General features: G+C 42.2%; 1 protein-coding gene across 2 annotated transcripts in view; it reads right to left on the reverse strand.

The window, feature by feature from the left end:
* Positions 1-13,722, reverse strand: part of Cntnap5 (contactin associated protein family member 5) — a 902,127-nt gene that overhangs the window by 516,502 nt on the left and 371,903 nt on the right. For both annotated transcript variants that reach the window (XM_036201821.1, XM_036201822.1), the window contains exon 4: positions 8,617-8,764. In XM_036201821.1, coding sequence (XP_036057714.1) covers positions 8,617-8,764 — 148 coding nt within the window. The remainder of the gene's footprint in view (positions 1-8,616; positions 8,765-13,722) is intronic.

Here is a 13,722-nt window from a genome sequence, read left to right on the forward strand (position 1 = left end):
AATGTCTACTCCTGGGCTCCATACACACACACACACACACACACACACACACACACACACACACACACACACACATCATATATATCATATATACACACAACACAAAAAACAAAAGTTTTTCTATGATTTCATGTTTTGGATGAATTCCATGGTATTTTCCACGATTCTGCCTGGGTACTTAGCATTGTGGCCTGTGAGTCAACGTATGAGTCACTGAAGTGACCACATCCAAGGGACTGAAGGTAAAAGGAGCTATTAGGCAAAGCCTGTGAAAACAGGCTGCAGAACGACTGGTCCAGCCACAAGGGCAGGTTACCGTTTAAATCACCATGGTTAGCATAAGGCAAGTGGAACTTCAGAGCCATGCAAGCAGCCCATCTATGAGGCCCTCATTCATCAGGACAGACTTGCTACCCTGGATATACCTCCCCTTCCCCCAGCTTTACCTACAAGGACTTGGTTCCTTCAACCTCCATCCACAGATGTGAACAGAGATTGTCTTTGATGAGTTGTGTGTGTGTGTGTGTGTGTGTGTGTGTGTGTGTGTGTGTGTGTACATGCTTGTATGCATGAAGAGGCACCTATGTGCATAGTGTGTGTGGAGGCCAGAGGATAACCTTGGGTATTGTTCCTCAGGCTTCATCCACCTTGAGATTTGGGAACAAGGTCTATCACTAGACTATAACTCAACAAGAAGGCTAGTAGATAGGCTGGCTAATATTCCCCAGAGGTCTGCCTGACTCCATCTGCCCATCCCTAGGATTACAAGCACAGAGGTATCTGCTCACTGTTTTTCTAAACATAGGTGCTGGAGATGAAAATCAGATCTTCCTATTTGAGCTCTTCCTGACTGAGCTCTCTCCCTGGTTGTGGGCATGCCTTTGAAAGTTTCCTGAAGTTGCTCACAGTCCACGTTTCTACTGGGCATGGATTGTCTTCTGCACCTCCATAGTCCAAAGACAGGGTGAAGGACAATTGACTAACATACATCAGTGGTAGAAGGAGCATTTGGATCCTCATTTAGAAATGTCATAAAGAGACCGCGTGTTAACACAGATGGCTTTGGTGCTGTTGTCTATATCTAACTCATTTTTTCCAGTTATTTCTAAGACCAAGACAGATGGCAGAACCCTTGCATTAGTCTAATTTTAGGAAACTTCTGGACCTCTGTTTTCTTATCTCTGGAGTGAAAGAATTACAATGATCTGGCGAGACCGTCGTCCATCTCTTGTTACTAAGTACCATATTACAAAGTGGGATCTGGGGCCTCCAAGTCTCAGGTCTGACCACGGTCATCCTGCACTCCACATCTCCAAGGCTGTCCTGGCTGTGCAGCAGGTCTCCCAGCGTTCCCATTATACTGACCTTAGGACCCCAGAGATGAAATCTACAACTTTCATGACTTCTGCTGCTTCTGACAAATGGCTCTGGATGATAAGAACAACAGCAAAGATGGCTGAAGCAGAGACGGTACAGGATTGATTTGGGGAAAGAGGATATGACTTTGGCTCAGAGAGTGATAAATTTTGGATGATATCACTTGGCAGTAATTAACCAAATAGGAGCAAGGTCTTGTGTAGAGGGAGGAACCTAGGGTATAAAGAGAGGGTTGTAATTCTTAATGAGTCTGGGGAGCCTGGCAGATCATTATGCTTTATCAGAATTTATAATGCTTTTTAAAATTAATTAGCTTCCCATACATAAAGAAATTCAAATAGAAGCCCCAGAGAAAATTCAATGTAGCTTAAAGTCTTCAGATGGCTCGATGGAAGAGGTCAAAATCCTTCCAGACCAGGAATGTAAAACCTCAACCTCTTACCTCTAAAGTACCAGAAATATGTGTACCTGAATAGAAAGGAGGAAAGAACAGGGAATATGTGACCTAAATATCTGAGGAACAAAGCTTGTTTGGGGGCTAATCACATGCCAAACACTGCTTTAAGGAATGGGAGGCATTAAAGTAAGCAGTTATTGTATCCATTTTTATAGAGGACTTAAGACTGCCCAAGGTTACAGATGGAGTTAATGCTAAAGTCAGGTCACCTGGCCATCCTGATAGAGGACTTAAGACTGCCCAAGGTTATACAGATGGAGTTAATGATAAAGGCAGGTCACCTGGCCATCCTTGTAGAGGACTTAAGCCTGCCCAAGGTTATACAGATGGAGTTAATGCTAAAGGCAGGTCACCCAGCCATCCTGGCGTTTTAAGCCCAGTCCATGTGTTGAATATGGCCCAGTATGACTTTGAAAAGCTTTCAAGAAGGCTACAAAGATAGTTCAACTGGTAAAGTACTTGCCACACAAGTATGTGGACAGGAGTTCAATTCCCAGATCCTCTGTACAAAGACAGGCATGGTGGGAAATATATTTTTCTAGTCCTGCTACTGGGGAGGCAGAGATAGGTGGACTCCTTGGGATTGGTGGACATGCAACCTAGACTCTTTTCTCAACATTTATTTATTTACTGTGTGGGAGGTTACAAGTACACCATAGGATAACTCTTGGGAGTTGGATCTCTCCTTCCCTGTGTGGGTCCCAGGGATCCAAGTCAGGTCATTAGGCTTCATGGCAAGAGCCTTTACCCACAAAGCCATCTTACTGGCTCTGCTTGAAAATTCTTAAGATCCACAGTTACTTAAAAAATGACAGGGCAAACTAAGAAGGAATTAACTATAAAAAAATAGTTTCATAAAAATGGAGCTTGAGACAATGGGCTTAAATTCTGGCTCTTTATCATAACTACTCATAAACAACAGAAAGACTCTGGTGGCCAGAGTCGGTATTTTTATGTTGTTTTTCTTTTGAGACAGGGACTCTGGTCCATACTGGCTTTGAACTGGCTATGTAGCTGAGGTTGACCTTGAACTTCTGATCCTTCTGCCTCTACCTCCTGATTACAGGAAGCACATTATGCCAGCTCTATATGGTGCTAGCAACTGAGGCTGTGCTTTGTGCATGCTAGGCCAGCACTCTTCTAAGAGAGCTACAGTCCAGGCTCCAGGGACTCATATAGAAACCAATGGAAACAAGTGATTCTTACGCAGAATTGGGTGTGAAGGTGCACGTGAGGGACACACGAGTGGAGATGTGTGAGTATAGGCACTGTTGCTCCCGGCAACAATTCAACATTGTCCCTGGAGCCTCTTAATGTCTTGTGTTTGGAAATTGTTGGTTGCTGTTTTTGACTTTGGAAGTGAAAAACTAGCCTGGGTGTCCTAAGATTGATTATGATCTTTTTCTTCCAACAAAATATTTTAAAATGTTTTATGCTGCATGATTGAATACTTCCAGACATAAATGCAGGGCCACAAGGGAAGACTTCGTTCAGACCCCACCTTTCCTCAGCAAATATGGTTTATGACATTAGAGATGCTGTGTCTTAGATGTTCAGTTACTACTGAATGGAATTGGCCCTTCTGTGCAGAGTACTAAGGATTCAAGAACATAACCTTCTTGGCTGTATGGAACTCAAAACTTGATAGGTGATATAGGTAATTTTCAGTGAAACATATCTATAAATTATTAAAGTCATTTAAAACAGGTGGATGGATAATAAATAACAGATGATAGATGAATTATTAGGTAAAATATGATAAATAATAGAAAAAGACATGATCAACAGACAGATAGACGATGTTATCTCCATCTGTTGCTATTTGTTCTTTTACCAAAGGGGATGGGGGTTCTGCTAGCAACACTCTCTATTAGAAATCCAGCCTCAGTAAGGTTTCCCCAGCCAAGCTCTGCTAAAGGTTCTGTGAGCCCAATCTGATGATGTTTTACATGAATATATGTATCTGTCTGAGTGCTATCTGTCTGTCTACCTGCTGCTTATTCTGTTACTTTCACTTGCTACATACTTAATAAGCCCATTCTAACCAAAAGTATGGCTACAGTATCTCATTCTCTGGACAGTACAAAACAACTTGCTAAGTAAATGAGAATGAATTTCTCAGGCTCTTGAGTGTGCCTCAGTGAGGTGGACCAGAGGCATGAGCCACCATGCTATGTTAAGAGGGTGCTGGGAATCAAACTCAGATCTAGGCAAATTAGTCAACCAACTGAGGTACATCCTAAGGTTATGAATTTTACCAATGTTTTATCAATATACTGAGGCAGAATTGGAGATTTACAGGCCCACAGAAACAAACGTAATTCCCTTAAAAAGTAAAAATGACTGTTAACAAAATGTAATTCTATATGAACCTGCCCACCTAAGCTGAGACAATGATACTGACCTAACACGTATGTCTACCCATTCAACAAATAAGCAGTTTTAATGCTCCTAAAATTGCTTATTCTGTCATGATCTTTAACTTACCTGCTAGTGCAAGGAACTGGAAAGGAAGATGGGTATCAACTTAGCATCAACAAACAGATAGGAGTCTGGTTTATAGTACCATATGGTAAATGAAGTCATACCCTTTATGTAAAAATCACTTGATTACAGGGCTGGAGAGCTAGCTCAGAGGTAAACAGTACAGGATGTTCTTCCAGAGGGCTTGGGTTCAATTCCCAGTGCCCACACAGCAGCTCATAACTGATCCAATGTCCTGCTCTGGCTTCTTTGAGTATATCATTCATGTGGTACATAGACACACATGGAAACAGAACACCCATACTCATAAAATTAAAATTAAAAGTAAATAAGTAAAATCAACTGGTTACATCTATATAACCTAACCTATACAACATCTCAACAACTCTTGGAACAGTATGTGGTTGCATATCTTAAGGCTACAACCTTGCTAGGTTGACCTATCCAGCTAACCCTCAGTTGTCTAAAGACTTTGGTAAAGTTCTATGCAAATAGAGGCAGAGAGAGAGAGCAATAACAAAGGACAGATTTTAGAAAAAGCACTATGTAGAAAGAAGATGAAAAAAAGGAGAGGGAGGTCCTAAACAGGGCCACAAGGTCTTTGGTGCCATATATAGCAGGGTTCTATGTTAATGGGAACAGTCCAGGGGCAAATGGGGATACAGTGAGGGTGGAAGGCTGTGCCTCTGGTGTCTATTCTCAGTTGTCAACTTGATGTGCCTGAGAAGAATGGCCTCCATAAAATCTGCCTGCGCACATATTCATGGGGCATTCTCTTGATGGTTAATTCATGAAAGAGGGCTCCTCCCACTGTGGGCAATGCCCTTCTTAGGCAGTTGGGTGTGGGCTATATAAGAACAAAGGTGACTATGAGCTGGGCAGTTAACCAGTAAGCATAATTCCTCCATAGATTTCACTTCAGGTTCTATCTCCAGGTTCTTGCCTTGAGCTCCTGCTATGGTTGCCTCCATCATGGACTATAAACCATATAAACCCTTCTTGCCCCAAGTCTCTTTGGTCAGTGTTTTAGCATATCAACAGAGGAACAAACTAGAACAGACTGGATCCAAAAGCCATGGTGAGGGCTTGGGTTTTCATACAGAGAGACATATGTGTAGGATCATGGGAAATCAATGTCAGTTACTGGTATAAAACTAGGAAGCTCATTCTGTCATGACTATCACCTCATTGATGGCCAGTTTTACTGGGTGAATGCCATCATTTTAGATAATTCACTAGATATAGAGGAGCCTGCAGTGAAGGGGGCAGGCCTGGGTTCCCACAAAGTCAGGAGTATCTTAGATTGAACAAGAGTTGGGTTTAGTAGATCTGTGGGCACACTTCTACTTCAGAAAAAAAAAAAAAGTACATGTTTTCTTTAGAGGAGGTACTTCATTGGCATAGATTATGAATGAGTCCATCATTGGAGAAAGTTAAAACATTGCTCAAGGATACCTTCCAAACTGATGGTAGCTTATTGGCCGTGGAACTATCTCCTTAGCTAGCATTTGTCTTACAAACACAAGGGTATTGGTTTGATTCCCAGGCCTGGTGGGGAGAAAGCTGGGTTGCTGGTATGTGCTATGTGCCCAGTGCTGGGAAGGGAGAGACAAACAGAGGCCTGGGTCTACTGACCGGCCAGCCTGGCCTACCCCAGGAGAGGTAATATGTGCTTATAGGTCCAGCTTTGGGGAAGGAGAGACTATGATCCCTATGGTTCACTGCCCTGTCAAGCTCCAGGCCAGGGACAGGTCTTGTCTCAAAAAAACCAATGTGAGTAGCACCTGTGGGAGGATGGCTGATGTTGACCTCTGGCCTCTACATCCATGCCCATACATGTACTGGCAATCCTGTACAGACACATGCACCAACACACACATATACATATACACTTAAAATTACAGCTATAATCTAAGTGAAACCATGATCCTTTGGGTGGGCATACAGGGTGAGTGGATAAAAGGTATAATAATGAAAAACATCATTCTTGGGAAAAATTAAAGAATGGAGACATTTTTAAAGACTAATAAACATCATTAGACCAGGGCTAACAAATGTTTCCTTAGTAAGCAGGTATACTTGCTGCCAAGCCATATAACCTGAGCTCAAGCCTCAGGATCCACATGGTAAAATGAGAGAACAGACCCTCAGTAGTTGTTCTTTGACCTCCACATGTATACACACACACACACACACACACACACACACACACACACACACACACATTCTAAAATGTAATTGAAATTATTAGACCCAAGAGATCATTATATAGATAACAAAATTAAACTTTCTCAAGTGTTTTTTGATCATGAAGTTTCTTGACAAATAAAGTAAGCAAATACCAATAACAACAGCCACAAACTCTTCCCAGAAGTGATAAAGGTTTCTCACTAAGAGACAAGGTACGGGGGAAGGGGGGGAATTAAAGACCCCAGACTGCAGGTGGCAAGGTCCTTCCTTGACTAGACTGTCAACACATCTCTCATAAATCATACTCTTTCTAAAAGTGTGTGTTCATGACAAATACGGTCATTTCTCCAAAAAATCTCCTCCCCTCAGGACTTCATTTTTCTGACAGATATACCTTAATCTATAGTTTACTTGAGTAGCCATTGACATTTTATTTTTTGTAATTTCATTCCCCAAGATCTTAATTCAGTGCTTATGACATTGGGGAAGCAAATGTTTTCCGTGGAGCACTTCAAATGCTTCTGAGGCAAGAGCTCTTTTGAGCTGTGTGCCATACGTGAGCTTCTTCCATGACCCAACCCAGGAATTCCCTGAACTTTTGTGATAGTTTATTGTCTACATGACAGCAAGGAATCACCTATGAAGAGAACTTCAGTAGGGGTTGTTTAGATTTGGTTGGCCTGTGGCCATGTCTGTGGGAGAATTATCTTGATTATGTGAAGACACACCCACTCTGGGTGGCTCCACTGCCTAAGCAGGGTATCCCTGCCTTGCTGAGAGTGATGGAACATGTTGAGCACTAGCATGTGTGCCTGCATCCTTTGCTCCACTCTTAACTGTCAATGTGATGTGACTAACGTCTTCAGCTTTCTGCCACCTTAACTGCCTGGCAATGATGGAATGTAACCTGAGACCGTGAGTTGAAAAAACCATCTCCTTTCTCTTTTAAGCCACTTTGTCAAGGTATTTTATCTCATTAGTAGGAAACAGAGCTAAGAAAACTATGGTTTTTAAAAAGTGATTGAGTCTGTTCACTACTTATGCATCATTGGACATTGATACAGCAAATAATCACATGAATGCCACTGTTTAAAAGAAGAAAATCAATTTATAATGACACAGTTCACATGTTCAGCATCATGTTTACAGGAGAGAATTAGTACAGCTGCATTCTTGCATGACTCCTTCCTTCTATAACTATCTTCAGTTCTTTCCATGTTACAGTCTCCTTAAGCTTACAGTGGATCTCTCCCTCAAATTTACTATCAACAACTCTCAGGATAACACATGGATACTATGATTGCAGAAGAAGAGAATTGCATGAGTTACCTAGGGTGGACATTTCCTTTTCTTCTAGAATGCAAAGAAAGAGAGCAGGCTCCTTTCATGCTTCTAGGGTAGAGTAAGAGCTTCTCAGTGCACCACCACACTTTTGGGGAAAAGCTGAGCATAGTTACTTCTGATTGCAAATGGCAAATGGTTACTCAAGTCCCAAGAGTTATTAACTTTGAACTTTTTGTTGAGGCTTTATTGCATTACTGCCTCATCCTAGAGAGCCCCATAGAGTATAAGAACATTTCTACTTCTCAGCTGATATACACATTTTCATATAGGTGTGTGTGTGTGTGTGTGTGTGTGTGTGTGTATGTGTGTGTGTGTATTATTTAAAGTCTAGAAGAATAAAGTAAGATAACTACAGGCTGGGGAAATAGCTTTGTTTCAAAAGTGCTTGCCTGGCATGTATGAAGTGCTGAATTCCATTCCTAAAGCCCACATCAAGTTGGAGGTGAGGGGGTGCACATTAGGAATCCTAGCAGTGAGGAAATGGGGATGACAAGACCACTCTGGTTCACTGGTAAGCCATCATAGGCTCAGCTGGAAGTTCCATATCAATGAAAACTACTAGGTCAGATGATGGACTGTGTTCTTTAGGAGCACTGGAGATTTCTGTCTGTCCTGCTTTTGCACCCACACACATGAACACACACACACACACACACACACACACACACGGCCAAATTATAATTACCAATACGAATAATCGCTTATTGCATGGGCAACATCATTCCCCCACACAGCTGTGTGACTTTGAACATGTGGGTACTTACTGTAGGAGCATCCATGGACCTCCACTCTCATGCCAATCTTGCCGTTTGGATTCCACTCCAATGGCACAAAGCGAACAAAGCGGGTTCTCACGGAGTGGAGCAGCTTGTGATGCACCACACTGTCAGCATTCATGTTTCCTGCAAATGTCTGAGGAGAGAGGGCAACGCAGTGAGCTCTACAGTACCAAGACACGTCGACATAAGTACACGTGCTTCTCCAATCAGACTTTTGGTGAAGGACCACAGCAAAAGCCCTCGTTTCTCTGACATCGATCTAAGGTGGGCGACAGTCCTGCCACATCGTCACAGTTTTTTCACCAGCATCAAGTACTGTACTTCAGGATGTTCTTCTCCCCACCATCCGTGCCTAGCTACGTTTGATGAATAAGGAAAACTGCAACTATGACACCCGGAGATTCAAAGTTAACAACAGTGTGCAGTTCCAGTTTCCCACGTGTCCATACTATAGGATAACCTCAGTGCCCTCCAGGAAAGTTAACAACAGTGTGCAGTTCCAGTTTCCCACGTGTCCATACTATAGGATAACCTCAGTGCCCTCCAGGGAAGTTAACAACAGTGTGCAGTTCCAGTTTCCCACGTGTCCATACTATAGGATAACCTCAGTGCCCTCCAGGGAAGTTAACAACAGTGTGCAGTTCCAGTTTCCCACATGTCCATACTAGAAGATAACCTCAGTGCCCTCCAGGAAAGAATGCTTTGTTTTTCCTGAAATAATTGTCAACATTTTCTTGAGGCCAGTTATTGCACCAAGCATGTAACATCCTCATTACTAAATAAATAAATGAATAAATAAACAAACAAACCTAGTGTAGGAAGGGAAAGACAAAAGGAAGTGAATCTTCAAATCTCTCAGTCACTCAGTAGTTAGAAATTAGACTGAGGTTCAGTTCCACGACTGTCCTATTCCAAGACTCTTGCTTATTTTTGTAGTACCTACTCTCTAACTACACAATCTGCAGAGTTTACAGGAAGGAATCATCACAGTGTATATATATTTCATTTTTTCTCTTCATTTGTGATTGAAGTTTATTTGACAAAAATCACACAGGGTCTGGAGAGATGGTTCCATGCTTGCTGCTTAGCCCAATACTCAGGGCTAATGTGGTCAGGGATCTCAGAGGAAAACATAAAATCACTGCTTTACTAAACCAAAATAATCTCTAATTACATTCCTAATATTTATCCTTATACACAAAGGTAAATGAAGTCTTCACCCCTCATCAAGGAAAGTTTTCCTTGAAACAGAGAAAACATCACAGAAAACTACAACTGATCAAAATACAGAGAAAAAGTATTATATGATGTCCAGTCCCACCTGATGCATCTACAACACAACTCCTACACCAAAGGCACCATCATGGAAGAGATGGAGGAAAAATAGTTAAGAGCCAGAGGAACAGGAAGTTTCCTGTGAGATTGAGTCTTTTGGGTATGTCAGGGAAGCTCCATGAACTCTCAACCACATGGCTGCCTAAATAAGATCCAAGCAAGCCCAACACCAATAGACATGTTAACAGGAAAGGGGAAGTTCATGAGGCTTCAACCCTAGACAAAGAGCTACAGGCAACTAAGGAATGCTGAAAGCAGAATAGTCTTCCCTCTTCTCTCTCTTTGACTAGAATCCTGGAGCTCTGCCTGGTGTTTGGCTGCAGATCACTGCATCTGTTTCCATCAGTCATCAGAGAGAAGCTCTGTGATGACAGTTAGGGTATTCTGATCTGATCACTAGGGTAAGCCAGTTCAGAAAATACACCCTCTCCACTATTTCTAATAGTCCAAGCTGGGGTCATCCTTGGGGATTCCTGGCAACTTCCTTAACACTGGGTTTCTCTCTATCCCCATGATATCTCTCTCTATCATGGTATCTCTTTCATTGCTTTCACATTTCATCCCTGTTTCATCTCATCCATTCCATTCCCTTATGTTCTCAAGCCCCATTCCCTACCCTTCATTGCCCACCTCCCATCCCCAGTTTACTCATGGAGATCTCATCTATTTCCACTTCCCAGGCAGTCCATGCATCCCTCTTTGGGTCTTCCTTATTAGCTAGCTTCTCTGGAGTTATGGGTTGTTGTCTGGTTATACTTTGCTTTATATCCAGTATCCACTTATGAGTGGGTAGTACATCAGCATCATGATGGGAAAACCTGCAGAGACAACCAAATCAAACTAGTGCGAACTCATGAAAGTTGTGGAGCTTGCATGGGACGGGACTAGGCCCTCTGCAAGGCGAGACAACTGTGTAGCTTGATCTGCTTGGGGGCCCCCCTGGCAGTAGGATCAGAATGCATCCCTGGTGCATGAGCAGGCTTTTTGGAGCCCACTATCTAGGATGGGACACCTCGTGCAGACTTGAGGCAGGGGGAAGGGCTTAGATTTGTCTCCACTGGATGTACCTGCCCATGGGAGACATTGCCCTTCTTGTGGGGGGAAGTGCGGGTGGGTTGGGTGGGGAGAGCTGGCGGGGGCAGGAGGAGGGTATATAAAATGAATGAAAAAATTTTCTTAATTAAAAAAATAGTCTTCCTTTGGAAAGTGTTTTTCAACTGGTTATCCACTATCAAATGCTCAGCCCTAAAATCAGATACATACAGGTTCCTGAACATGCTTTATATGAACACACACACACACACACACACACACACACACACACACACACACGTCCTGATTGTTCCACTTGTACTGTGTCTCATAGCTTTCATCTACATAACTGATTATTTTATAATTATGTCATTGTTTTTTTCTGTAGATGACATCCAAAGACTTAAACCTCATCTTTAAAAAAATTAGGATCAAACATATGTAAGAAAAATCAGCATTTAAACCTTTTAAAGTCCATAGCTCAGTATCAGTAAGTGAATTTATGCTGCGTACAACTTTTCCCATTGAGTTTGTCAGCACTATTCTCTATGTCCCAATGACAGGTTGTGAGCTACCACTCAGAGGTGTATGTGTTTCATTGGGTCATGATTGACCTTCTCAGCTTCAGTAATCTATAGTCTACCTCCTCATGTGCATTGACAACCACCAATAGAGATCTGATTCCCTTCTAATGGCCAAAGTAAACACCAAGTAAAAAGATTCTGAGAAAAAAGGAGGAATGCAGAGAGAGGAGATAGACAGAGACAGACAGAGACAGACAGACAGAAAAAGATTCCTAAATGACACACTTGTGAAAATACTATTGTTTGAAAGTATATTGTATATTCTAAAGTGGGGACATACTGATACCTGGAAGCCACATGCAGTCTTTGAAAACCATCATTGCTAAATGCCGTCCAAAGGCCTGTCTCTCCAAGAGGGCAAACTTAAGGGAAGGAGATACTGGAAGCTTGGAGCTAATCCCAAGGCATTTTCTTTTATTTGATAAGCTATCTTTAATAGGACATGAGGTAATTAACATGCAAACTGCAGAGTCAAAGCTGAAATGCGTAAATCCACTACAGCTTCACAGTTCCCAACTGCTCTTCTGGGGTGTGTGATAAAGTGGATTTCCATCAGGCACTCAGATAATGGAAAAGAGAAGTTATAAGCAAGGCACTGGCCAATCTTGGTGACTGAGGGGGATTGTAAAACATTATATTTGGGGAGATAAAAGGAAAATGAAAACATTGAATTCTCCTCTGAGTTCTAGCTTTTTTTATTAGTGATGAATGTCTGTTTTCTTATTTTAAATGAACAGAAATGTAGCTGCTATTTTACAGGACAGTCACTGATTTATGCTGAAAGGTGCTCCTTATTTGATGGCTCTGTAAGAACTTGGTTGTATCTTTGTGGTTAGTGAGGGGAGATGTTTGATCCACATTCTACCTCTCTGTAATGTAACAGTTTTCTCTGGGATTGAAACATTCCATTCTGAAGCAGGAAGGTAAACAACTCAAAATAACTTCAGGAGGTCCCAGAACTGACCAGAGTAGGTCAGTTCTCTAGGCCTCTCCCTGCAGTGTAAGCAATCACAGCCAAATGTCATGCTCTGCAGAGCAGGGCCAAGCTTCAAAGAAGACTCTCAGACCCACTGCCTGGAGGAAAGCAGGAACCAGGCAAGCTGCCTGAAGAGCTTTAGACCAACCCAGGAACCTGGAAAGGACACTTTTCAACCTATTGAGTTTCCTGCAGGTTGTGCAGTAGGCTCCAGCTTCCCAGCATTGTGAGCTGTCACCCATGGGATGGGTCGTGATGATTCAGATGTCTTTGAATCATTTATGGTCCTATAAATAACCTCTCATCCATACTCCTGTAAGTGATCCCAATAAAACTCAATAGTTTACCAAGTTTGACTTTGGTGGTATCCATACTTTTGTCTCTCATGGGTTCCCTATCTGGACTAAGTAGACATGTTGCATCTCTCCAGGAAAGTTTTGTCACACAACACTCTTCCCCATGGCATTCTGCCTCCCTTTTCTGGTTTTTGGTCCCTATAATAAGGAACAATACAAGAATTTCAGGAAACAATACATCTTGACTGACAAGGGTTCACATTAATATGATTCAACTTGGAGATGGTATAAAATGATACTGATTTAGTAGACTCTGGCCATCCAGTGATGATGAGCAGTGTGGTCCTCTATCCCAGCATACTGGACAGTATGAGTGAGTTGACACTGCTGCTAGCCACAAAGATGAACTACTGGCACATTTGTGCTAAGCTAGGTGTAGTATGTAGCGTGTACTTATAAAGTACAGTGGATTTATCCGGATGCAAAATTATGAAGGATGTATAGATGGCTATTTGGGTATCATGGTTGTGACCATAGGTGGAGATGGGTTAATGATGCCTATGCTGATAGGACCAAATTAGAACAATCAGGACTCATGTCCATCCCTTACCCCTAGGAAATACCCTACCCCTCTGACTATTCAGCAGGGTAACTGTACCACATATGACATCATGCTATCTTCAGTGAGTCTCTCATTAGAAATTCCTCCAGGGAATTTGCTATTTTCTTAGTACTACACATCCCTGGCTCAACCTCTGAAACTTATGATCTTACATAGTAAAAGGCCACCCGGACATCTGGCTCTTCTTCAGTTCTGTGACCTCAGCTGACAGTCACTCTCCTAGTCATAAGAGAAAATGAAATAAAA

The sequence above is a fragment of the Onychomys torridus genome, chromosome 11 (assembly GCF_903995425.1).
Source record: "Onychomys torridus chromosome 11, mOncTor1.1, whole genome shotgun sequence".
Taxonomy (NCBI): Eukaryota; Metazoa; Chordata; class Mammalia; order Rodentia; family Cricetidae; genus Onychomys; species Onychomys torridus.